The sequence below is a fragment of the Panthera tigris genome, chromosome X (assembly GCF_018350195.1).
Source record: "Panthera tigris isolate Pti1 chromosome X, P.tigris_Pti1_mat1.1, whole genome shotgun sequence".
In the NCBI taxonomy this organism is placed as follows: Eukaryota; Metazoa; Chordata; class Mammalia; order Carnivora; family Felidae; genus Panthera; species Panthera tigris.
The window spans coordinates 22,918,087-22,946,028 of record NC_056677.1 but is presented as its reverse complement, the minus strand read 5'-3'; the positions used below and the strand labels follow the sequence as shown (position 1 = coordinate 22,946,028).

The following is a 27,942-nucleotide window of genomic DNA, read 5'->3' as shown; positions in this document are numbered from 1 at the left end:
CAGAACATTCTCCCTCATGCTTTAACCCTAATTGGCAAAACCCAAGTCAACAGAAGTGAAGTGGAAATAAATCTATTTGAATCTAGATAAAGGACTGGATTTTTGTATTAAATTATATAATTTGATGTACTATAATACCAAAGTATGTCTTACGTGGTTTTATTATATTATACAAATTAAGCCATTCAATGAATCTAGTTTTGTTCCTCCATCACCAATTACACACTATTCTACAAAAAGTTCAATAACCGTTATGCATTTACTATTTGAAAAATCACCTTTAATCGTGTCTTGTATTGATAAATGGTGAACATTTCAAGCCCATTTTGCATGTCTTTGTGAAAAGAGTGCATACTCTCTTTCCCTGTGCGTACAAATGGTTGAACGTTCTATTCTCTTCTGCATGAGAACACTATCCCTTATTGATATGATTTTCATTACTACATGATCTTTTACCAAAATTGTTATGTTAAACTGACATAAAATGTTTAAAGTAAACATTCAAGTAAAGATGCTTGCATCAATGCAATGCTGTTTTAAATTCTCTTGGCAAAAAGCAGCTGCCAGATGATAGCTACTTGGAGTTCTATGTTATCCCTGAATTAATAAAAACACATAAAATAAAGACAGCAAAAACCAACAAACAAAAACAACAACGAGAACAAAAATACACCTCTTCACACACAAACAGATTAAAAATAAGACAATTTGGAATTACTTTTGAAGGTATAGAGAGCTTGCTTGAAACACAATGAGATGCCATTCTGAAAGGAAAGTGGTAATCTCAGAATAACAGATTATGTGATCTTGACAGACGTCTTTCTTGACATAGAGTTTAGAATGTTACTAAGGTGAACCTGACATGTGAATTAATCTAGTAATTTGCAGTCAAGGAAAGTTGCCCTCCACATTTTCTCCAAAAGTTCTCTCCATTATCATTCTACAAAACCCTAAAATAAGAAAGTTCATTTAAAAATACTCTGATTTTTTTTGTAAAGGAGCATTCTCAAAGTACTGAGCATAACTATATTCAAAAATCAGATTTTTCTGGGGCACCTGGGTGGCTCAGTTAAGCATCTGATTTGATTTCAGCTCAGGTCATGATCTCACAGTTTGTGAGTTCAAGCCCCTCTTCAGGCTCTGTACTAATGGTGCAGAGCCGGCTTGGGATTCTCTCTCTCTCTCTTCCTCTGCCCATTCTCTCTCTCTCTTTCTCTCCTCTCTCTCTTTCCCCCTCCCTCTCAAAATAAATAAGCAAACTTAAAAAAAAAAACTTTAATCACACTTTTCTTCCTGGTATTGTTGAAGTTGTTGAATGTTTCTAGTGACTTGACTAAAACAGACGTCCACATTTTCATTCCACATACTTTGAAAATATTACATTATCATATCTAAATGTGAGCTTAAAAGAAAAAATGAAGAGGAACCTATGTCAAGAACCTTACATGTATAAGGTAATTAGCTCTTTTTTATGAAACCCAAAGTAATTCCTATTTTCTGAGCACTAAAATTTGGAATTAGCGTTTGTTCCATTGACTTACCTCTGAAATGTAGAAAATATTTGCCATTCTATTTTTCTCTCATACTATAATTTTCAGAGAGGACCACATTGATCACCATGAACTACTAATTGTTGCATTTCTACACTTGATCTTAGCCAAAAGGCCGAGAAGCGATCGAATTGTTGCATTTCTAAAATTCATTCAATTTTCCATAAGATTAACAATGTTAGTCTAGGAGGAGAAAAAAGTGTCATCTTGAAAAGCTTAATTTAATTAAAATTTCCAAAACTGTACTAAGCATCTAGTAGTATATGTCGAGGGATGTGGAAAATAGAAACACTAACATGAATGACATATGCTTATAGAAAACTAAGCGTTCCAAAAAGTTATCTAAAATATTTCCAAATGGAAATGCTTATCTTACTAAGATCACAATTAACAAGTTCATCTAATCAAGATCACAGATGACATATCTAAAATGTGTCCAGATCAACTCTTTGCTAGTTGACTATCCAACAGAGCAAAAGTTTAAAAATCCAGTAAAGGGGATTATTAATGCTAAATCCAACACTGCCATCCTAATAGACTCTTACACTATTTTTCCAATGATACTCAAATTTAAAAAAAGAGGTCCAAAAAGAACTTATTTCCTTCCCAAATCCATTCTTTCTCTAGTTTCTCTAACCCATTAAATGGCAACATCATTCATATTTTTGCCACAGAGAATCAATTATGTCACCTCCCTTACCTCACCTGATTTAACCCCCATCCAAAGGATCACTAAAATACTTTAAAGAGTTTTAGGATTTTATACAACATTGCCCAAACTAGCATCATTCTTTTACTACAATTACTTTTTGTCTCTTGTACCAGGATCTAATTATAATCCTTCCTAATTTATTCTGCACATATTAAAACTTTTAAAAATACACACATTGGAATATGTCACCTCATTGCTCAAAACCACTTGCTCAGAAACCCATGAAAGGTTTCCCATTGCTCTTATGATAAAGACCAAACTTCTTAACATTGATTATAGCCCTGTAAAATTAGTATTTTATGTACCTCATCTCATGCCATGTTACCCATAGCTTTCCAAAACTTCAACAACACTGACCTTCAAGTTGTGGGAAATTACAAGCACTTAATTTTCCTGGAATGTTTTCCTGCCTGTCTTACCCCATTTTGGCTTAGTTAGTACATATTCGTATTTCCAGCTTCAGCTCATCTCTGACATCTTCAGGGAAAGTCTGCTTGACACATCTCTTCCCTAACCAGGTTGAGTGTCCCAGTGCAGTAGTCAGGGACCAGTTAGGAAACAGAACTCATACCAGGTAGGTATAGACTAGAGCTGGAGTAAAGTCTAGGGAAGAAATAGTGTTACCAGATGTCAGGAGTTGGAACGACCAAATGGATACTTGAACCACACAGGTAGAAGCTGTCCAGTTGGAGCGAAAGGCAAGGAGTAAACAGAGCCACTGCTGAGAGATCCTCCTGAAGCAAAGAGAGAGGGGAGAGTTATCCTGGCCTCTCTCTCCAATCTTCTGCCCATGCCTGCCATTAGTCAAATCCAAGAAGACAGCAGATGGCAGAGAAGCCTGCACAATGTTCTTTGCAGAATTAGCCTTCTTAATATAAATTGAGCAAGGGAGGGAAGAGAAAGGATCTGAAAACAAACAGGCAAATAACTGACACACCCAGTTATATGCTTCCAAACATTTTCTAATTTGTCTTCCCAGAACTCTCCATGATGAATATCTGGCCTTCCTACTAAAGTGCAAGCTCCTTAGGAGAGGAATCACAAATGCCTTTTCAGTGTTGTAATGCTACTGCCTAGCATGGCCCTTGATAGATGTGTTGAGTAAGTATAAAAATTATTTAATCAACCAACTAACTCTTATGATGTTTAAAACAATGTTTTTAATCACGATAACAGAATTAGTCTGGTAATACCTGGTACCCCAGGTATTCTAAACATATTTGAGGACCGCAAGGCTTTTTTAATATCTTATGAAAGTCGGGGCACCTGAGGGGCTCAGTTGGTTAAGCATCTGACTTCAGCTCAGGTCATGGTCTCGCGGTTTGTGGGTTTGAGCCCCACGTCAGGTTCTGTGCTGATGGCTCGGAGCCTGGAGCCTGCTTCAGATTCTGTGTCTCCCCCTCTCTCTGTCCCTCCCATGCTCATGCTCTGTCTCTGTCTCTCAATAATAAATAAACATTAAAAAATTTTTTAAAAACCTTTAAAAAATATCTTATGAAAGTCAGGAACCTTTTCACCAGAAAGATGCACATAAGCACACATTTTACGTTGACTTTTTGGAGACAGGGCTTATAGGCTGAAGCCCACCCAAGAATTTTTTGCACTTCTAATCTAGAACCAATATGATCCTCTCCAGATGGATGTGGAATTCTTTGGGTATATTTTTATTTTCCCAATATCTGGGACCCACTACTATTATTTAGAAGAAGGGGACCAGGCAATGTAAACTTTTTGCAGAGAAAAATTTTCTCACCCAAAATGCTAATTACCCATCATGAATCTCAGGGCCTTATAGTGGAGAGGAAAATTACTTGTCCATCAAAATCAAAATCATGTTTCCTCTTTCTTTGGTGGCAAATTCACCATGAAAACAGTCTGATTTTAAAATGGCTTCTGGGACTATATATACATTCCATATTTATAAATGTTTAATTTACATAACAGCCATCACTGAGCTTTGATAATTTATATACAATAGAAATGTAAATACATAAAATGCAGTATAGTAGTGAATATTTATTTGGGATTTTATTAGTTGCCTATTTCTCCATAGCAAATTATCCCAAAACTTAGTGCCTTAAAACAACACACATTTATCAGCTCGTAAGACCTATGGGTCAGGAATCCAGATACAGTTTACATGTGCCCTCTGGCTCAGAGATCAGCAGGCTGTGATCAAGGTGCTGGACAGGGCTGTGATCTCATGAGAAAGCTCTACTGGGCAAGGATCTACTTTCAAATTTACTTACATGGTTGTAACAAGGATGCAGTTCCTCAAGGGCTGTTGGACAAAGGGCTTCAGTTTCTTGTTGGCTGTTGGTCACAGGCTACCCTCTGTTCCTTGCCACACAGGCCTCTCCATAAGGCATCTTGTTTCATCAGAGCAAGCAAGAGAGAAAAGCCAGAGGGAGTGCCAGAATGAGAGAGAGAGAGAGAGAGGAGAGTCATAGTCTTTTATAGCTCTACCTTAGAAGTAATGTCCCCTCACTTTTGCCATATTCCATTTGTTAGAAGCCCGTCACTAGGTTGAGCCCATACACAAATGAAGGGGGTTACAAAGAGGCATAAGCACCAGAATGCAAGATCAAGGAAAGTCATTACAGAAGGCTCTGTACCACAGGGATGAAGCCATAAAGGCAAAAGGAAATAAGCTTCTTGAAAATGTAAGTTATCTAAAGGTAGTTCTACTTTAGCTGCTAAATAGTCAATGCTTTTATTCCTAACTTTTTAACAACTTTCCTCTTAATCAAAAGACAAATATATGAATATTATGTAAGATTTCTCTCTGCTTTCCCTCTAATAACTCCCACCTCTGTATCTGGGCATTCTTTTAATGGCAAAATTAAAAAGAAGGGATTATGTTTTAAAAGTTAAGATAAAACAAACTGGAATAAGTTATTACAGAATAGTTTCACTATCTTACTCTTGGGAGTGATAATATAATTTTACTTGTGAGAAGACCTTTACAACTCATTAGCTTATGAATTATGTATCTTTCACACAAAGAAAGCAAATGTAATCCTAACTCTTTATGGGTGAGACACCCTATATTTATTTCTCTTAAAACTAAGTAGAGATGCCTTCAGATATTTCATTAGTCTTAAAGAATTAAGTGACTCTAGCAAAAGTCAACTTTCTCTTCTCAGCAGGCAAATAAAAAAAGCACTTATTAATGTGTGAATACACTCTTCAGCTTGTATATACTTTAAAAATAAGAAGAGGAAATTTACATTTTCAAAATGACTTTTAATTTTGTACCTCCCCCGTAATTACAACTGCAACAGTTAAAAGAAGAGGTGGGTGCTAATATTTTATTTTAGCTCAAAATTTCTGTCTTACTTGGAGGTATAGGGTTAACAATATTTAAAGGTCTGTATATAACTGAGGGGGAAAAAACTTGCCTTTCTTGATATCAGTCTAAAAATATCTATCCCCAAAATAAGAGAATGGCAAAGCAGAATTGGACACAAGAGACTAAAGATTCGTCGAAAATCATAGTTGGGAATGAACTCAAATCAATGGGGTCATTGCAAGCAGGCCACACATCCCTACTCGGTGAGCTAACAATCCACATTCTAGGCATTTTTATTCTAAAAATAACTGAAAGATTTATTGTAGAAGGCTTACTTGAAGTTTAAAATGTGGAGCAGTTTTTAGGCTTGCCAGTTGTCTTTGAATGACTGTACATAGGGTCGTTTAACATTCCTTATCGCTAAACGCCCACTGACACCACTCCCCCCTTCCCCATACACTGTATACCTAAAATATAGTGTCTGATAGGTTTTGATGGCAAAATGGGTTTGGGAGACTTCTAGAAAAAGGGTTTAAAGAACACTGGGTCTGAAGAGAGTACTGGGTAAACGCCTGCACAGAAAGAGGTTAAAACAAAGTCCAAGTGAGGCAGCTAAACACACACACACACACACACACACACACACACACACATATGCACATGCACACACATACACACACAGAAGCACTGAAAATTAGCTTCTTTATTTCCCCATTTTTACCTGGAATCATTTCTGTTTGCTCCTTCTCAGAACGAGGAAGTCCAAATTCCAGACCTCTGCAGACCAATTACCATGTTACTTTAAATATACTCAGAAGAAGCAGGAGGTTATGTCCTACATAATGCTCTTGCAACTTTTTAGGAAAGGAAAGACAGAAGAGCTGGGAAAACAATTCCACCTCTTGTCTGACATTACTTCCAGGAATTTAAGGGTGAGACAAAAACAATGCATCGTCCTTCTTTCAAGGAGTTACCTACTTTCAGCTTGTCCTCGTGAGTAAATGCAGGCAGCAGAAGAAAGAGGAGAGCAGTAATTCTCAACTCTGCCATCGCAACTTAGAAGCACAGTTTTCTCTGTTTCTATATTGGTAGAGTTTGAACGGAATTAAACAGAGACAAACCTAGAAAAGAAAGAAAAGCAATGCTGTACAAAGAAAAGAGAAGCACAGGTGGCAAAATTAATCTCACTTGCCAATTTCGCAGTGGTTCTTTATTACTATGCACTGACACCTCTCTCTTTGGCCTTGACAGTTACCTTGAGCTTTTCTGATGGAATAGCTAGCTCTATGGCATGAAAATAGTTGGTTCATCATTTCTGAAGTCCCTCCAAACACTCTGCAGAACATCACTGTGTCACATCCACATAAATAGAATAAAAAGATGAAATAACCATTGTATAACTCTCAGCCATATTATTGTGGTATTCTGTCTTATAAGTATGCCACCCTCAATTCATCCAAACTAAACTAATCTTTCACCCTAAACCCACCCTTCTTTCTAATTGAAAGACATCACCATCTACCAAGTTGGTAATTATTTTTTATTGTGTCTCCACTTGCCCTGATCACCCTCATTCTAATCAATCAGGAAGTTGTGTTAATTAAAACCTTTAAATGTCTCGTGAATTTATCAACTTCTCCTTATCCTCACTGCTAAAATTGCAGTCCAGATCACAACCATCTCTCACTGAGAGGTCTGCAACATTCTTTATTAGGATCTCTGGTTTGCTTTCCTTCTCCATTCTCACAGATAGGATACAGATGATACTGCCATGTTCATCTTTTCAAGTTTATTTACTATACATGATTTCCATGACCTAGGACCAGCTTTTCTTCCTAACTGTGATCCCTGCTCTTGCCCCCTTGCCACTTCCCCCCCCACACACACATCTATAACCCTAACTATACGTCAAGATACAACTTAATCGTCATTTTCTCTGGAAAGACTCCCTGATGTGTCTAGGTTGTCTTGTGTGGCCCTGTGATGTGCTTACATTGCAGGTGTTCAAGTGTCTCCCTTTCAAGGCTGAAGATTCAAGAGGGGCTAAAGGTGAATATCCATCTTAGCATTCACCATTGAGTCCTCAGGAAATTTCCTAGCTCATAGGAAGTACTCAATGAATACTCACTGGACACTTGAAATAACTTCATTTAACTTTCATAAATATCAGTTCCAGTTTTAAATGTCTAGTCTCTGACAGTGTGTCGGTTTGCATTTAAATACTTCTGCAATTAATTTTGTTAGTTAAGCATGAAATTCGTTCTCTGATATTTTCAGCACTTATATGGTAAAACTTAGGTGAAAAACATACTTTAAATCTTATTTCCCAGGTCCAGTCTCAAAGGAGAAGTCTTAACATCATTCCGGTCCCATCACAAAGGAAACTGAGGCAAAAACAGGAGTTAGTCACTTACCCAAGTGACACACTGACAATCCAAAATAAATCCTGAAATAATCCTCTGAGTATTCTGAGCCACATACGTTTGCTTAGCTCCTGAGCTGTGCTCTTTAACATTCATAGGGGAAAATGCATTTTGCACAACTGTTAGACCCTTGAAGATGAATGTTACTTTATGCGAAATGTATAAAAATATCTTCAAATATAAATTGGCTCTAGACTGGAAAAAATCTAGCAAAATTTAGAAATTTTGAAAAGTCAAGTGGTAACTAGAGAAACTGTATACGTGATTTGGGAAATTTGACTTTGGTGATCAAAATGTCATGGTAGAAAATTGCACAACTCAGGGTACAGTGCTTACCTCTAAGGGAAGTGGGTGTCATGATATTAGTGTGCTCAGCAATTTAAAGTCCTTTTGTTTAAGTAGTAACCCATGGAGAGATGAGACTGCACAGCCTGACTCTGCCCTGGACTCAAGCTGTGAGTGAAACTGAGCAACTTGAACTCTTTTCACAAGAAAACCAATTACAAGCAAGGGTATTGAGAAAGGGCAAGATTACCCAGAGGCTGTGGGGGCGGGGGCGGCTCCTGAGGAGAACCCCCATTACACACCACTCACTCTCACTTTAAAACGCGCCTTAGTCCAGCCCTTCCTCCAAAGCCTCCCAAACAGGGAGTGAATCCTGCCCCCCCTTTCTCTGAGGTTCTCTTTGGCCCCCTTCACCTCAGACAACTCCCCGGGCCAGGGAAGCAGGGAGACGGACTGCATGTGTCTTATGTAGCTCCATCAGGGCTCTCGACCACTCACTCTTTGCTTTTGGCAATGTGTCCAAGTCGTAATAAATTTGCATTTACCACCTAGCCACTTGGCCAACAACAACAAAAAGCTTTCAGTTTCTTGGACCCATCCCCCTTAGAAGAGAGTGAAGTGTGTTAAAGAACACTTTTTTGTTTTTGTTCAGGTAGGAGATTTTTAAATGGACCGACATGCTTAAATAATAACTTCACCGGGCATGGGTCTAAGTGTCTTATACCTGTTACCACTTTTAATCCCATAACAACCAAATGAAGTGGTTAATGGCTCCACTTGAGAGACGCATAAATTGTAGGCCACACATAGTAGGTGTTCCTGTCCATGTCGCATGACTGGTGCCTGGCAGAGCCCCAGTTTCCACTTGAGGTATCGAATTTTGTGTTTGAGCTCTTACTCACCAGGTCTGCATCCTCTCAGGCACAGACAAGATATGCGTGCCTATGTAGGAGACGAACAAATATAGGTGCAAATATAGACGTAGATGAATATAGCTATATGCCACTGCATCTATATTTATCTTGTGACTATAAACAGTAAATATATAGCATTGTACTTTTTTCAGTATGCTCTTTTATTTTCTTTGTAAGTTTTCTTCTTTCAGTACCTTGTTTCACTAACTAGGTTTCTTCCTGTCTTTCCTTGAACTATTCTCTGCGTGGGGATAATTGCTTCTTGTACCGTGAGCAACTGACACTTCCCTGAAATAACTGAAAAGACCTGAGGGACGGATTTATAGTCAGAGGCCTTAGGTGTTAAAATACCCTCGAGACTCCAATTGAGCCTGAACATTAAAGCCCTAGAGAATGGATATGCCTTATCATTTTTCTTTGCTTTTCTTTGCTGATTATTCTTAATAAATGGCAAAGTCCTGTAAGTATGTGCCCAGAGCAACCTCAAGAATATTGCAAAAAAGGCACATCCTTCCTCTCGTTTCTTCCATTGTTGAATTAAAGTGAAACACAGGCTTATATTGCCAAAGGCAACATAAGCACACATGACATGGAGACTGGATAATTAGATAGGTATAATTTTAGAATAATGGAGAATTCTTTAAAGATATTTAGAATTGTCCTCTATTAGAATGATATTCCTCTTTGAGACATGCAACTGCAAGTAGTTGTTATGGAGAGAGAAAATGCAACAAAAAAGTCAGATTAACAGTCAGTTACAAGAGAGATCGTGAGTGCAGTGGTAAGGTCAGGTGTATTTGGCCTGAAGAAGACTGGAACGTACCTTCAGAGGAGAGAACGCAATTCAACATATATAAGCCCCCATTCTCTGCCTCGGTCAGTGAACAGAGAATAGGAAGAAATTAAAACAGGAAGGCTTATTTGAGAAAAAAGGCAAAAAAAGTATCCCACTGGTGCAATCCGAATGATACTAGCAAATACTGTTTATGAAAGTTCTCTCCTTACCTAGAGATCTTTAAAATTAAAGCAAAACAAAAAGCTGCTCAGTATAATAAAGCCAGTTTAAGTAGCACAATTCTAACTGTGGATAGCATGTGCTTGTGTGGGGTGGGGAGAGAAGATAGGTATCAATTAAATAACCTCAGTTGGAAGATTTTAAAAGGGCTTCTCTGTATACAACTGCATTAAACGAGATAGAGCTTGGGAAATTAATGACAGGCTCCATAATGTAATTATTCCAAAGAATAATCCTACTGAACAATAAAAGAGACAAATGGCTATAAAACCTATGTTTACAAAGATCCTTTGAGACTCCAGAGTGGAAAGAAATACAGAAAGAACAACAACAACAACAACAAAAAGACATTTGGAAAGGGGAAGAATGTGTAAAAAGTGAAAGGGGCAAGATATTGCTAAAGGCAAGTTCAAGTAAAACATCACAAGCATGAGAAAATAAGAGAATTAGTTTTTCTCTATTTAGAGCAAAAATCATAAATAGGATAGGAATGTTTCTATTTGAGGGGCAAGTACTTGTAAGGGAGAGAGATAACCAAGTAGAAGCACACGATATCTAATTGTCCTCTATGCTTTCCATTAAGGAGAAAAAGAGAGGGGTAAGGGATGTGAAGGGAGCTATAGAGACATACATTTGCTTGTCCCCAAACACTTAAGATCCTAACCTTGTGCAGGGCGCCTGGGTGGCTCAGTCGGTTGTGTCTGACTTCAGCTCAGCTCATGATCTTGCAGTTTGTGAGTTTGAGCCCTGCGTCGGGCTCTGTGCTGACAGCTCAGAGCCTGGAGCCTGCTTTGGATTCTGTGTCTCCCTCTTTCTCTGCCTCTCTCTCTCCCCCACTCGTACTCTGTCTCTCTCTCTGTCTCAAGAATAAATAAACATTAAAAAAAAAGATCCTAACCTTGTGATTTTATAATGTGTATTTATAATGTAGCTTCAGTATCTATTTAAAGAAAAGGAAATGAGACTAGTGACGTGCTGTGTAGCAAAGAACTTAAGTGCAGATTCTTGAGTGTGACTAGTAGGGTTCAAATCTAAACTCTGAATGTTTACTTACTGTTGAAACTTGGGCAAGTTTGTTAACCTCATTATCTTCATGCAGAAAGTAGTTTAGGAAAGAACTCAAAAAAATCTGGTATGTGAAACCACATACTAAAGTAATAGATTTTAATAAAATGACAAGGGACTTAATTCTTTTTATAATGTAGTATACGCATTCTAAGGCTGAACATTATTCAATAGAGATAGAGATAGAGAGAGATAGAGATAGAGATAGAGATAGAGATAGAGATAGAGATAGAGATAGAGATACATACATGAGATAGATATAGATGGAAATGTATATGTGTGTATATATATACATTTCAATAGATAGAAATACAGATACACACACGTATAAATTTCTATCTATCCATCCATCCATGTCTTGCTACAGGTACAACTATCTATAATTGAGAGATAACATGTCTAGATTAAGAGAGCAAGGCATCCATGACCTTCAATAAGTTACTTATTTTATTTTATTACTTATTTTATCCGTACTTATTGCTATGCCCCAGTTTCTGTATCACTAAAGTGAAACTAATGATGATATCATCTGTATTAAGAGGACTGAGAGCACCTGTGGAGTACTTAGAATGGTGCATGCCACACAGAGGGAACACTGGCAACTGTTAACGGCTGGCTGATGAACGAATATTCACACTGCATGCCGGCTATGCACCAGGCTCTTTTCTAGACCTTGGGAATATAGCAGGGAACCTAACAAATATTTTTACTCTTGTTTTAGGGTACTATCAGCATTATTGTTAAAGTTATGGATGTGATTCTTGTTTTTGAGAATCTGTTTGACTATTTTAAGATAGAAGAAAATGGAGCACATTTAATTGAAGGGAGAAAGAAATTATTCCTAGGCAGAGTTTAAAGACCGAAGTCACAGAAGGAATAATTTATGACACAAAAGGTATCAGGAGGCCAGAAAGGGTGTAACATACAGAGTACAGGTTAAGAGGTGATTCATGAAGAAGAGAAGGCTCACTCTTTTTTCTGAGATGGAAGAGGGAGGCGGAAATTGCTAAACATATGAATAAGGCTGTTTGAAAATGGAAGGTGAGCCTTGAGTTGGTACCTATTCTCCTGGTGAAGTTTTAGATGAAATGTCTTGCCAAAAGATAACTGGAGTGTAATGTTAATGTTGAGGAGAAAATGTTGAGAGTTAGACTAGCAAATGTAGATAAGAAGGAGAGTTGACTATGAACTTCAAGGAGGGCTAAAATACAGACCCAGTGACAGGTGATGATATCTCAGTGAAGATCCGTTTAATGAGATGACTTCTTACAAATGGTAGCCGTGTCTCTGGAATGTAGAAAAAGCGATTTTACGCGTTCTTTCAAGAGCTCCTTCACCAAATATTTGCTGAATGCGTATTGTCTTCTAGGGGAGAATAAGACTAGCCTGGATTCATCTTTGCCTTTGGTGGGGTGGGAGTATAATAAGACAATAAAAGTAAACAAATGATGCGGCAGTTCTAGATTGTGAAAGTTCTACTGAGAAGCAAAAATAGGGTGATGTTAGAATGAGAGGAGAAGGAGGGTGTTGTCTTAGATTGTGTGGGCAAAGAAATACTTTCAGAGGGAATGTCTTTTGAGATGCAATGTGAATGACGATGAGGGGGACATGGAAATACAGTGGCATCGGGTTTTAATCAGTGGAAATAGCAAGAACAGAGGCCTTACATGGGCCAGAAATATTCAAGAAGGCCAGTGAGTTGGTGCAAGGTGGGGGAGATGTACTCAAAATGAGTGTGAAGAGGTGAGGCCCTGTGTGAAGCTAAAGGGCCTGGACTTGCAGAAGGGAATGTGAAAACACTGGGTGCTGCAGGGAGGGACCTGAGAGAGACAAGGAAGGTGGTTGCTAAAATGATGCAGTCACATAATTATTATCTTGGAGAGAGGTCTGATAATAAACGTCACTTATCGTTTCACTATAAATGTGCAGAAATCCTGGTTAATAGAAATCTTGGGTGGGGAAAGTTCAAATAAGCTGGTTTTACTATATCAGACAGGAAAAGAGGGGGCCACAAAATGTGTCCTCTTTGAACTACTTTGTGCATTTTTAAACACTTAGCAAATGATAAGAACGGAAAATACTTACTAGTAGCTGATCTCAACTGAGAATGATTTTACCCCCGGGGGGACAGCTGGCACTGTCTGGGGACATTTGAGACATCTGAAACAACTTGAGACAATTGTCACAAGTTGGGGAGAGATGCCAGTGGCATCTAGTGGGTAGACAACAACTACCGTACTCGTAGTAATCAACAAACCGATCGTACAAACAAACCAACACAAACGTAGGAGTTCGTAAGGCAAGGGACCTTTACCAAAGTTCACTCTATAAGATCAAGTTTCATGGGAAATATAACAACTAAGAGCCATCTGAGACACAGGAGAACGATGCAGTCACTGTACATAAGAAGTTATGCAGCACATGTTGATTACAAAAACCTTTTTATGTTTGTCTTACATGATGCTGCATATATCACTTACATATCTGATAAAGAAATTTGCTAACTTAAGAGGTTTTTAAAATTATTCTTTTAAGTAACTGTAAACAAAAGTTTTACCTTTTCCTAAATGATGTCAGCATGTGATTCAAAAAGACATTCCTACACTCCGTGGCAGCACTCCAGCCTGAGAAGGTGGCAGAAGGTCCCCTAGCGGTAACAAAACACAGAAGGTTATTTTTCAGGACGAGTGAACCAGATCTTCACACTTCAAGTAGAAACACATCCAAAACCAATACCCAAGGTGTTTATGATTTTCCCTTATCATGAAAACACTATTATTTTTCTGTTTCTAACTCAATCTAGTTATCTCAACAAAAAATCAAATGCATTCAAGGCACTCCTTTAACTGTTAATGGAATTAAAGCAAAAATGTTAAGCTGAAATCAATTGCTGCCTAAAAAAATGAAAATTTATATTTTATGGTATAAATATATCTAGTGCTATACTGAAGAAATGAAGATGATTTCTATCTGTAAGCAAAAACTGAGCGGTTTTTAACTTCACATTATGCTCATTGCTATTAGATAACATGGTTGTAGGGTGATTCATAAGAAGTCAGCTAGTGTTATTTGTGGAGATCTAGGTAGGAACAGGAAATAATATGATCTATCAGGATAAAGAGGAGGGTATCTGTGCATTATTCAATTTAAAACAAACCTCAGAGTCCAGAAGAACTATTGGAATGGAAGAAAAAGAGGAGAACACAGCACTGAAAGTCTAAAATGTTCACGAGGTCAAGAGAACAACATTTGCTCCCCCCACTCTCACCAGTGACCAACACTTTCTTCCTCCTTTAATTCCATGTGGTATGAGTGAAAGATTTGAAGCTTCCAAGCAAGCCAAGCACTCAGTGGAAAATGTGCTAGTGCTAATAGAAACTGCCTGTGGATCCAAAAAATACTTAAAATGGTTCTTACCTCTGAGCACTGGGAAGATAATTGCTGGTACTGCTGCCATGCACACATAACAGGATGATGTCTGCAGCTGAGAATAAAAGGTTTTAAATATCCACACATCCTAACATTCTTTATACAGGGTGACCATATATCCCTCCTTGCCCATTCAAGTTCTGAGTTATAGCTGTTTTGTTCAAGCTTGTGGAAGACTGCATCAATGTCCCCGGTGCTGCATCCTTCCTTCCAGCCACTTCCTTTGCCATGTAATTTTGCTATGATCCCCCCCCACCCCTGCTTAGGGGGGCATACCTCCTGATCTCTTGACCCTAGGCTTGGCCATGGACTTGTTTTAGACAAGATACGAATCAAAAAGAAACTTAAAATGCAGTGGACATTTTAATATTAGAAAATTAAGGTTCTTTCAATACCTGAGAGTTGATGGAAAAGCCGTGACTCAGCACAGGGTTGGGGAAGGAACATTTGACACAACACGAAGGCAAACATCCAGCTTATTCAAGAAACTAGTTTTTCGTGCAATTAAAAGTCTAAAACAGGAGACTAGTGCTTCCTTGGTCACCATCAATGAGAAGAAAACTATCCAGAAGAGTGGGACTGGGGCAGCAGGGAAAATGCCAGATGTAACCCATAAACTAGAAATATCTCCAGTTAAAACTATTTATTCCATAAAAGACCTAGAAATAAATTTCAAATTCATTGTTTTATCCCCCATGTATGGACTGGGGCCTACACATAACTCATAACTTTGTGAAGATTAAATAAATGGATTACTGGAAATCATCCTAGAAATAATATGTATTCATTTATGTATTTATTCAATAAATAACTGTTGGGAAACTACTATATCACGCCCTATGGCTGATAGAGTAGCACACTAGGCACATAGCAGTGAGAAAAAAGACCGGATAAATCATAGCTCTCAAACAGCTGACAGTCTGGCTGCAGAAAATGGAATAAATGAAGTACAAAATATTCAGATGATGCTAAGTGATATGGAGAAAAGATATATCAAAGTAAACAGATGGATGGGGTAGGGTAGAGGGTCTCTGCAATTTTAAAAAGGTGCTTAGGGAAGGTCTCACTGGAAGAAAGGGGCATTTGAGTAAATTGTTTAATGAAGTGAGGGTGTGAGCCTGTAGATATTGAGAACCAGTGTTCCAAGTAGAAGAAAGGACAGGTGCAAAGGCCCTGTGGCAGGAGTGTGCGTGGTGTGCTTCTGACAGAGCAAGATGGCTCTTGTGGCTGAACCAAACTAAGGGAGACAGAGACTAACTATTAAGGGAAGAGCTCAGATAGGTCAAGGGGGCCAGGACTCATAAACCATAGTTAGAACTTTGGCTTTTATTCTAAGTAAGGCAGAAACGCATTGATTTTCAGGAGAGGAGGAGGGGAATACAGTATGTTTTAAATGAGTCTTCTCCAGCTACTGTGTTGAGAATCTAGTAATTGGAGGAAAAGGCAGAATCCAGGGGAGACTATTACAGATTTCAAAATCAGAGATGATAGTAGCCAAAAAAAGGCAACATGCCAGTGAATAAGTTACCTGGGGAACTTGTAGAGAACATGCATGTGTTTGTTTTTTTTTTCACTAACGGTTTTGAAGTTGAACATTTTAGAGCAGATACATTTGAAAAATTCTATTTTAATGCTATTTCATAAAATTAAAAATCACCTTGCTCTTCTCACGGTGAAATGTTCTCTCTTCTTATAGATAGAATATTTAGATATCTAAATGTTCTACATATATACATGTGGCCTATCCTAAAATTCAGAAATGTAGACTCATTCCTTTATCATTTTCTAAAATAACTAGGAGAAATATAAAATTTAATCTCTTAGTACTCATAAAATATGGATGAATTACAAGATCCCTCTCTAAAACTATTTTCAGGGCAGAGTCATCAAGAACTACTTCTTACTACCCTCAGGTCACGGGGAGGAATATGAGAGAGACAGGCATCCGAAACAGAAGAGGGATCCAGAGTCTTAACATTAAATCTACCTATTTTTAAAAATTTTTTAATGTTTATTTATTTTTGAGAGAGAGAGAGAGAGAGGGAGCAGGGGACGGGCAGAGAGAGAGGGAGACACAGAATCTGAAGCAGGCTCCAGGCTCTGAGCTTTCAGCACAGAGCCCAACGCGGGGCTCAAACTCATGGACCACAAGATCATGACCTGAGCCGAAGTTGGACACTTAACTGACTGAGCCACCCAGGCGCCCCTAAATCTATTTTAAGTTTGAACTGGCTTCAATGATTTTCCTTCACAAAATAAAACAGAGAAAAATCAAATAGCAGTGATAGTTGGGATAAAAAAAAAATCATAATTATTACAAATATCTGCTATAACAATTTATGCATAGCCTAAGAGAACGCTGTGCATTTTGGGACTGGTAAAGTGGAGGGTTGGAAGGATACAGGCCTACTTTCAAATCCCAGCAATATCACTTACAGCAGAGTCTGAACCAGATGTATGATTCAGCTTTGGAGTTTCAAGTGTTTTTCCTCTGTAATATGGTAGTAATATCTTCCTCAGGCTACTACTGTCTGAGGGTTAAATAAAATATAAATAATGCCTATAAAAGAGACTTATGCAGCTCTTAGAATATGGCATTTGTTTATGCATATCACCGTCCTCTCTGTAAAACAACAAAATAATGATAATCTTAGGTAGCTAGAACTACTGGAGCAAAAAAAAGGGCTTTGTTCTACTTCCCAAACCAAATAAGACAGGAACTGAAAGAATCTAGTGCAGAAATAGCAGTAAGAAATTTGGACTTGAGGCTCTTTTAGACTGTAAAGAGATTCTCGTTAACCTAATTAAGATAAAGGGGCCTTAATTGGCCTAAGGGAAACTCCCTGTGATAAAATTGTGAGAACACATAGGTTTGTGCAGAATGCCTCTCAGAGAATGAAACCTGAGGGCATATTCAGACAACTGACAGTATTATAATTGATTCCGATAGAAACTTTAATATAACCATGGCAGAGAAAAAAAATTGGACCATTAGCATGCATGTCATTATTGTTATTACGATTTGCATATTCTCTCGTTGAAATCAGACAGGAATTTTAAACTAGTGAGTACATATGTCAGTGTTTGTATTAGGCACTTATTAATTCTTATGTTTAAGTATTATTAATGATTTGTAAAGGTTTCTAAACCAGCAGTACCCTGGCTGGCATTGATTTGAGTTTTCTCATGAAATGATTGTCATTTCCATTCAATTTTCCAAGTGTTCTGGCTGTCCTGTCCCAGGGAATAATGCTGTACTATAATCTCCTAGAGGCGACACTGCAAGAGCGGTATGTGAAAGCGTTTTTTTCTGTGTTCCACTTAAGAACTGTCACGCATTTCCAATGCCATGTAAAATGAAGTGACCGTTACAAACAGTACTCATCAAATCCAAATGTGCTTGATATGGCCCAATTCTGTTTTTCCCTTGCAATAACAGGGTTAATGTTTGGAAAAAAAAAATTAAAGAAAACTGCAGAAGTTGCTGCTACATCAAAAATCAACTTGGTTACCATTAAAATTATATTTAACAAAGTTCCCATATACAAGCTTCTATTTTTTGGTTGGCTATACACAGATGTGGATCTAAAGAAGGAAGTGCGTGACTTTCATCGTCTCGATAATTTTATGTTGATTACAAATTATATAGATGGAAGGAATGTGAAATAAAATGTAATGAAGGCCAAGAAAAGAAGGGGCTAGCATAGTTCAATGGCTGAGAAAACCAATTTTGGAATCAGAAAGACATGTATTCAAATCAGAGTTTCTCAACTTATTAGGAGTGTGACCTTTGGCGATTTAACTTCTCTAAGTTTTCTCCCTGATCTTAGAAGGACCCTTAAGACTCCTATATCACTAGGTGATTATGAAAATTAAGTACAAAAAGATATAAACGTTCTTGTCACAGTGTCTTGAACATAATAAGTACTAAAGTGCTATATTTGATCAATTATGTTATTACCTTTCTTGGTAATAACAATAAGCCCTCAAGTAATATTACATAGTTGTGGTTCTTATCACTGTAATGATCAAGAAAAGAAGTGAAACAATTGACCTGTGATGTTCATTACTCACTCTTAGCTAATTTCAACCCAGTTTCCCTCTGGCCCATTCCTCTAAGAACGAGGAGTGGGGTTATAGATTGGAAAAAGTTTTTCCCATTGCGCCAAAGACAGCGGCGCTTTAGGCCGAACTGAACAGAGTAAAAGAGTTGCCAACCAACTCCGTCTGGGAACAAGATCCTACCCCAATGGCGGGGGGTGGGGGGGGGGTGGGGGTGGGGGAGTAAGTGAATGACAGATACATAGACCAAGTGTTATGGAGAAGACGCACCTACAGATCTCTGATTATTGTTAATAGCGTACACTTCACTTGGCTCCCGTTTCTGTTCTGGGGTCGGGGGTCAGGGGTGGGGCGGGAGCCTCAACACGGATGTCAGGTGTTGAACTGGTCAGGACATAAGCGATTAACTTTCTTTTGTCTCAAGTCCTAAATCCCCGCACACCTGATAAGTGAAAATGTTTCTGAGGGACGAAAGCTTTTATGCTAGAACAGTGCTTTGCTCTAATCACTAAGCCTCTACATAATATTGGGGGCAACTGCCTCGACATGTACAGAACGTTCCTTTGGGGTAGAATCCTGGGAGAATCGTAAGAATCCTGTCATAATCGAGGCTTTCCCAGACGACCGTGAGCGGACTCACGATTTAAACCCACATTAAGAAGAAATATGCGAGAACAAAACGAAGAAAGGCGAACATAAGATGAAAGCGAGAGGAGGCAGGACTCCGAACACTACAGACCTCCGTAACTGCCAGCTTCGCGACCGCTATTTCTCCGCCATCTTCTACTGTGATTTTCCTAACCGGCCACCTCGGCTACCGTCGTCGCTGCCCCAACGACGGCAATAGCCGTTGATTCTGGGCAGGCGCGAGCCAGCCACCTCACACGCCGACGCCACCGCTGCCGAGAAGATGGCAGAAAGCGCCATGGCCGACAAGTGTCGCGTGAAACTCTACTCCCTGAACCGAGATCAACAATGGGATGACCTAGGCACCGGGCACATCTCTTCGGCTTACGTGGAGCACCTCCAGAGCGTGTGTCTGCTAGTTCAGTCGGATTCCAGTGACGCGCTAATCCTGGAGTCGAAGATCAATTCAAATACGCCGTACCAGAGGCAACAGGAAACGCTGATTGTTTGGTCAGAAGCGGAGGGCCACGGTATGGCTTTAAGTTTCCAGGATGCCGAAGGTTGTCAGCAGATCTGGGAAGACATTTGCCGAGTTCAAGGTAAAGATCCATCCGTCAGTATCACACAAGACCTCTTAGATGAATCAGAAGATCAGTTTGACGACATACTCGAAACCGCTGATGTGTTTGACTTGCCTAGCTGTGAACTCGGTAAACTTGAAGATATTGATGACTTTGTTACCTCGATTCTCGCTTTACCTTTACCTATCCATAAGGAAAGACTGGCTCTGATGTTAGAAAATGGGGACTATATTAAAAATTTGCTGCAGCTGTTCCGCACTTGTGAAGACCAAGGGGACACTGAAGGTTTACACCATTTGTATGAAATTATTAAAGCCATCTTATTCCTTAACAAGACATCTCTGTTTGAGATCATGTTTTCTGATGAGTGTATCATGGATGTGGTGGGATGCCTCGAATATGACCCTGCAATGGCTCAGCCGAAAAGGCATAGGGAATTCTTGACTCAACATGCGAAGTTCAAGGAAGTTGTACCAATAACGGACTGTGAACTTATGCAAAAGATACATCAGACCTATAGGGTACAGTACATTCACGACATCCTTATGCCGATACCATCCATGTTTGAAGAGAATTTTCTTTCTACTCTTACAACTTTTATTTTCCTCAACAAGGTCGAGATAGTCCGCATGCTGCACGAAGATGACAACTTTTTGTCTGAAGTTTTTGTGCAGCTAAGGAACGAGACTATAGATGATGATAAACAGCGCGAGTTGCTATTTTTCTTCAAGGAATTCTGTAAATTTTCGCAGACATTACAGCCTCCGAACAAGGATGCCCTCTTCAAAACATTGACGCATTTGGGAATTCTTCCTGTTCTGAAAACCGTGATGAGCAGGAAGGATTTGCAGATACGATCAGCTGCTACCGATATACTTACTTATCTAGTAGAGTGTAGTCCATCCATGATCCAAGAATTTATAATGGAAGAAGCCCAGCAGAGTGTAGATGGTAACCTTTTCATTAACTTAATAAGTGAGCAAATGATCTGTGACACTGATCCTGAGCTGGAAGGTGCTATTCATTTAATGGGACTTCTTCGTGCTCTAATCCATCCTGAAAATATGCTGTCAACACCTAGTAAATGCGAAAGAAGTGAGTTTCTAAATTTCTTCTACAAGCATTGTATACAGAACTTCATAGCACCACTTTTTGCCATCACTTCAGAAAATATATGTGAAGGGGATAATGTAGTTGGAGCTGACAAAAACAGCCCCAATAATTATCAAACAGCAGGGCTGCTTTCTTTAATTTTGGAGCTGCTCACATTTTGTGTGCAACATCACACATATTACATAAAAAACTATATTTTGAGCAATGACTTGCTAAGAAGAGTCTTGATCTTGATGAGTTCAAAGCACACTTTCCTGACTCTGTCTGCTCTTCGCTTTATGAGAGGGATGATTGGCCTTAAAGATGAACTTTATAATTGTTACATCATCAAGGGAAATCTTTTTGAGCCAGTTGTAAATGCTTTTCTGAAAAACGGGACTCGATACAATATGTTGAATTCAGCTGTTATTGAGCTGTTTGAATATATAAGAGTGGAAAATATCAGATCTCTTGTTACACATATAGTTGAGAAGTTTTATAAAACACTTGAATCGATTGAATATGTTCAGACATTCAAAGGACTGAAGATCAGATATGACGAAGAAAAAGAGCAACAAAATCAAATTCGGAAGAATTTACATTCTATACTGTATAGTCAAATACTCTGCAGAGGCATCAGAGTCTTGGAGAAGAAGGAAAAAATATGTATTAAAGAAGATTCAAAGGAAGAAGAAGCAGTTATGCCACCATTGGAAGATGATTTTCCAGATCCTTATGATAAGTTTATGGAGACTAAAAACCCAAAAGAAAATGAAGACAAGGTAGATCTTCCTAAAAGAACATCTTCTGGGAGCTGCAAAATCAGTTCATCCCCTTCTGCTGGTGGTGCTAATGAAACGAGTAGCCAGAGCAGTAGCAGCACGGTTGGCTTAAAGAATGATCCAGATGATGAAGAAAAAGATGAAGGAGATGAAGCATCGCCCAAGAAGAAACCACATCTTAGCTCGTAAAACCTGTAACATTACTAAACTCTACTAAAATTACTAAATTCTACTTTACTAAGTTCTACATTACTAAAATTTTATGAACATCAATTAGTGAAAAATCTGAATCCAAAAGCTTTCTCATTTGAAGTTAATAAATACACAGTAAGAAGGAAAGATGCTCAGTGTTATCATCTAGGAGGTTTTAGTTCTGTGAAAACCAAACTTCACAGAATTAAAAATAATAATAATAATAAACTAACCAGAATCTGAATGATAACTTCTTTGCAAGAAAAATCTTGGTTTGGTGGGGGGAGGAAATAGGTTGATGATATAATATTAATGCAATTTTGTTTCAGGGGTATGTTTTTAAAGCAACTATTAACACTGCAGTGGCAAAGCTTCTAACATGACTTGTTCAATGGTTCTGGTTTTCTTTGCCTCAGTTGCCTTTTTTGAAGTAAAAACTTAGGTTTATATGGAAAACAAAGACAACTGTAATAAAAAAAATTAAGCTATTCACATTTCTGCAAAGATTTAACACAAAATCAGCCTCTGGGTAATTGGAGGGAAGTAACTTGCAGTGTGTATTTTTCATGAATAAAAAGGAAAGCTAGATTCAAAATCTGCAGTTGCTAATTTAACTTTTTTTTTTGAGGGAAGTAACTTGCAGTGTGTATTTTCATGAATAAAAAAGAAAGCTGGATTCAAAATCTGCAGTTGTTAATTTAACTTTTTTTTTTTGGAGGGAAGTAACTTGCAGTGTGTATTTTTCATGAATAAAAAAGAAAGCTGGATTCAAAATCTGCAGTTGTTAATTTAACTTCTTTTTTTTTTGGAGGGAAGTAACTTGCAGTGTGTATTTTTCATGAATAAAAAAGAAAGCTGGATTCAAAATCTGCAGTTGTTAAAGTTTTGTTTGTTTGTTTAGATAAGTGAGGACAAAAATCAAGCCAGTAGTATTCTAGAATGGTATTCTCTGTTACCTTGGTAGCGTGTCAAACAGAATGCTTTCAATTGCCAGATGGTGAAAGGTACTTTTGAAGGTATTTCCTGACGTATTAATAAAGTTGCATCAGTCTTCAGAGCAAGTTAAGTTTTAAAGTATAATTTGCAAAGGCTAACGTACAAAAAAGAGGTCTGCCTCTCGGTGGACCAAGAATTTGTAAAAAGTGGTAGCAAAGAGTTCAGAGGATTTATTTTTAGAGAACCAAGTTAACTGGGTCCATTTTTCCTGGAATGGCTTGAAGTGAAATAGTTTCTACTGTTTTAAAGATTTTAGAGTTAATTTCAGATTGGGTCACTGAACCAGGTGGACTGTCTGTGTAGATGTGATGTATAGTTTTCCATAAGACATTTTTTTATTTTATATTCAAAATACCACCGTAGTTGTTTCGCACCATTTGATGATATTCATGCTGAACTGTAAAATTGGGGAGTGAAAAAGTCACCTTGTAATTCCAAAAGTAAAAGGGACCATTTTAAATGCATACTGTGCCAATAGGAAACACATCTTATACAGAGGTAAGAAAGTTGCATAGGAGCTACAAAGAGAGTGTATTCCTGATGCAAGAAATAATCATTTTATCAGATGTAGAGTCTGCTCAAGTGTGGACATGACCTCAGGAGATATAACCACACTTTGCTGAGGACCTGACACAGTAAGAAAACTGCATTTTTACATCTCTCAAACCATGCTGGTTGAATTAAATGTTGTAATGCGATTATTCATGTTGTGAGTATATGTCAAAAAAGGCAGTTTGTTCCAAAAGTATCTCATGTTTTCCTTCTGGCTACTGCCATGGGGAATGTTATCCATAGTCCACACATTTACATACATACACAGGGTGTTGTTTTGAAAAAAAATATCCTTAACTCTTTGTTTTGGTGGGAGTGGCCCCAATTCCCTAACAGAGCAGCTATTTACAACTACACCGAGAAGAACAATTTTTCTATGTCCTTTCTGATTAGTCTCTCCTTTTCACCTAGTTTGAATCAGCCATTAATAAATGGACGCTGTAAAAAAAAAAATTTAATGGACACTGTAGGAGAAAAAAACGAATACTTGCATTTCTTGCTGTACTGTTTCCAGTGAATTTGTAAAGAAGGGTGAAGGAGGAAATAAGTGTAATGAGAAGTTAAAAAAAAGAAGGGGAAAAAAAAAAGGACAGACATTCTATTGAGCTGTATAACCTCTATGAGCCCTTTTCTAGTCTCAGCTACTTAATGTTAGGGAAACAACATGACAGGCAAAGTGGTGCAAAGGCAAATTGCCCATCAAATGGCATAACCTACTATTACGGGAACACTGAAGAGGGCAACGAAACACAGAAGAGCAAGCCTTACTGTCTGCACGCTGAGTGGAAAACAGACCAAAACGTTCAGTCTCTCTAGGTACTGTATGTGAGGAGATAGCGTGTCAAAAATGTCTAATTCCATCTTTAAGATTTTTAGAAGTAATTTTAACAGGACCTTTAAGTGGCTTACTTATGCAAAGAGGAAACAGCTTGAACTGGCTGTATATTTACAGTAAAATATAGGTGGCCATTTTTGGGCAGACACCCTGGGTTCGTCACGACTAGGGCTTTAAATGCATGGCTTCCAGGAATTTTTACAGTATAATGACTTTCTAAATACACTAACAAAGGAAAGGTGATACAACAGGTAAAGCAAAAGCTTCCTATTCAGGCAGCCCTTGCTGATAATGCAGGCTCTGATGCTTACCAGTTCAATGACCTTAGACGATATACTTCTTTGCTCCTCTAACCACGGTTTCTTCATCTTCTCTTAAAAATCAGAAACTATATGTAAATTACCCAGAACATTTTCAGCACTCAACAAATAGCTTTTGAAACTCTGTTATTGGGGCACCTGAATGGCTCAGTTGGTTAAGTGCCCAACTTCGGCTCAGGTCATGATCTTGTGGTTCCTGGGTTCAAGCCCCGCATCGGGTTCTGTGCTGACAGCTTGGATCCTGGAGGCTGCTTCAGATTCTCTTTCTCCCTCTCTCTCTCTGCCCCTCCCCTGCTCACACTCTGTCTCTGTCTCTCAAAAGCGACTAAATGTTAAAAGAAAATTTGAAACTCTTTTTTATTATCAACAATAGTAGCATAATCATTTGCATGAAGATTGGGGATAAAGTCAGGTAAACACTTAAATGACAAGTTATGCTCCTAAATCAATAATCTCATACTCTCGATCAAATGATAGCAACATGACAAATTAAAAATTAATGAGTTCACTTCTGGCTAGCAGACAAGTCTATGCGTATGTGTCATGCCCTGCTGAGACACAACTGAAATAAAAGGCATTTAAGTCAAAAGAAAAATAAGCTTGCATGGCAATAAAGACACTTGGGTGGAGTGGTGTCTTGGATGTTAAACGAGGAGTGCAGAGAAAATGGAAATGAGAAGAATAGCAGGAGAGGTGAGGAGAGCACCCAAGATTTGTGAAAGTGAAGAGAGTCAAGCAGCTCTCTTCTCCTCCTGTGCCCCACCCCAGCAAGCAGAGCAGGCAGCTGGAATGTATCCCTAGATAACAGATCAAGTGTCCTTTTCCTTAAAGCAATTGAAATAATGGGCAAACCCGAGGGCCATAGTATGGATGTTGTTGCCTCAGAGTTAAGCTCTTCTCGTGAGGGTGTTGGAGGATCCAGGATGCTGCAAGTTTACCACCCTACGGTACAAGTCATGAGGCTTTCAGGCGTGAGATGGGTTAATGCCCAGCTCCCACGCAAAAAGTTCAGTCTCAATGGGGCGCCAGGGTGGCTCAGTCAGTTAAGCACCCAACTCTTGCTCTCTTTCATGATCTCGCAGTTCATGAAATCGAGGCCCGGCTGGGGCTCTGAGCTGCCAGCACGAAGCCTGCTTGGGGTTCTCTCTCTCCCTCTTCACCCCTCCTCCACTCACATGTTTTCTCTCTCTCTCTCTCTGTCTCTCTCTCTCTTCCTCCCTCTCTCTCAAAATAAATAAATAAACTTTAAGGCAAACAAAAGAAAAAAAAAAAAGAGGACAAATGACGCCCTTGGAAAGAAAATCCTTACAAGTAGCAGGTCTGTCAGGTAATACCTACATCAGTCAGGCAACCCAGGTTGGAAATGCTGTGGTTAAAGTTCCCAGTTCAGTTCAAGTAACTGAGCCTACTCCTTGTTTTGGAAGATCTGCTAAACGCAGGCAATCCAATCTTATTTGTCCATGCCACCAGCATGGTGGTGTGACATCAGCCCATCGAGGGTGACAAAGATGGGGGGGTGAGGATGACATCCAGAGGGGTGTTTGTGTGTGTGTGTGTGTGTGTGTGTGTGTGTGTGTGTGTGTTGCATGAGCTGGGAGCATCCTTTACATCTTCTGATAGATCTCTCAGTGAGGTTAAGGGAAAGGAAAGGTGATCAGAGTTCTCTGGCTAGGCATGGCAGACCCAGCAATCAGTTAAAGATGCTTCCAACAGTGTGGGAGAGCTTCACCAGAATGTTTCTGTGGGGAGGAAGTCTTCAGAGGCAGATTTGAAAGCCAGAGGTCTTTTATGCCCCTTCCGCCCTGTGCAACCCGAGGTTCTGGGTTGTTGCTCTTCCTCCATTTCCATAACACCTGAATGTCTCTTTCCAGTAACCATAAATGTGCCCCCTTTTTTTCGGTTATTCCTTGCTCTCACCCAAACTTTTCATCTGGAAAGAGCAGGTCTGAGAGGGACAGAGACATTTTTATAACACCAGAATTAAGTTTGAATCACACAGTTCTCATTTTTGCCAGGCTGCCGCCCAGAGGCTGTACCAACCAGCTGGCCTAGGGAAAGAAAGATGCATCATAGAATGGTCAGGACAGAATTCTAAATTTTCAAAATAGGTCTAGATAATTTCCCATATCTTTAATCTGATTCAGTGACCAAATTACCTTACTCTGGTGTAGGGCTTCTCAGTCTCACCACGGTTGACATTCTGAGCCAGATATTTCATTGTTTTGGAAGATTTCCTGTGTATTGTAGGAAATTTTGCAGCATCCCTGACATCTACCCACTAGATTCCAGCAGCATACCCCCAGTTGTGACAAACAAAAATGTATCCAGAAAACGCTAAATATTCCTCAAAGAGCAAACCCACCCTTAATTGTGAACCACTAGTCTAAAGATATGTAGAGCTTGATTCAAGAGCTTCTCTTACTTTATGATTATTGGATTCACATCCACTAGGCTGAGTTACCTTTTATTTTTATCCTCTACCTGAAGGGGCAAAGTATATACAAGGGTTAGGTGTATAATGCACTTGAATGAAAAGAGAATAGGCTTTGCTTGGAATTACAGAGATCCTGATTCCACTTTGTATTGCCTGTATAACCGTGGCATCTTATGTGACACCTCTCATTCTCAGGGTTCTTATTTTTAATGTATGGCTGACAACACTATTATGGCTGAATTATGTTCCCCAAAGTTCGTATGTTGAAGTTCGAACACCCAGGATCTCAGAATGGAACTGTATTTGGAGATAGGGTCTTAAAAGGGATAATTAAGTTAAAATGAAGTCATTAGGATGGACCCAACTCCAATATAACTGGTATCCTTAAAGAACAAATTTAGACACAGACATACACACAGAAGGATGAGCATGTGAAGACACAGGGAGAAGCTGGCCATCCACAAGCCAAAGAGAGAGGCCTCGGGAGAAACCAATTTTGCTGATACCTTGATCTGGGACTTCTAGGCTTTGACACTGTGACAAAACAGATTTCCGTTGTTTAAACCCCCAGGCTGTGGTACTTTGTTATGGCAGCATTAGCACACTAACACAAACATTTAATGGGAAGAAGTTTTATAAGGATTAAATGATATGTATCTTATAAACATCACAGTTACTATGCTAAACAGTTCATAAATGACATGTGAAAATGGTCATTCTTTTATTGAGCATGTATTATATGTCAAGCACGCTTTCCTAGGCAATTTACCTACATTCTTTTTTT

The 27,942-nt window shown here is 38.8% G+C and overlaps 1 protein-coding gene and 1 long non-coding RNA gene across 2 annotated transcripts in view; one reads left to right on the top strand and one right to left on the bottom strand.

Annotated features, from left to right (window-relative positions):
* The window catches only part of LOC122235481, a 40,296-nt gene extending 33,649 nt beyond the window's left edge, over positions 1 to 6,647 (bottom strand). The window contains exons 1-3 of the long non-coding RNA XR_006213564.1: positions 6,533 to 6,647; positions 4,512 to 4,631; positions 2,887 to 2,996 (exon numbers count right to left, since the gene is read on the bottom strand). This is a non-coding gene — a long non-coding RNA (uncharacterized LOC122235481). The remainder of the gene's footprint in view (positions 1 to 2,886; positions 2,997 to 4,511; positions 4,632 to 6,532) is intronic.
* A 12,682-nt stretch (positions 6,648 to 19,329) lies between these two features.
* On the top strand, positions 19,330 to 22,751 carry LOC102968278 (serine/threonine-protein phosphatase 4 regulatory subunit 3B-like). Its single transcript, XM_042975114.1, has one exon. It carries the CDS (start codon positions 19,658 to 19,660, stop codon positions 22,016 to 22,018), a length of 2,361 nt encoding a protein of 786 aa, XP_042831048.1. The 5' UTR covers positions 19,330 to 19,657; the 3' UTR covers positions 22,019 to 22,751.
* Positions 22,752 to 27,942: the final 5,191 nt, after the last annotated feature.

What these genes read in the sequence shown, in the direction of transcription:
- LOC102968278 (XM_042975114.1), top strand. Translation starts at nt 19,658, where the DNA reads ATGGCAGAAAGCGCCATGGCCGACAAGTGTCGCGTGAAACTCTACTCC.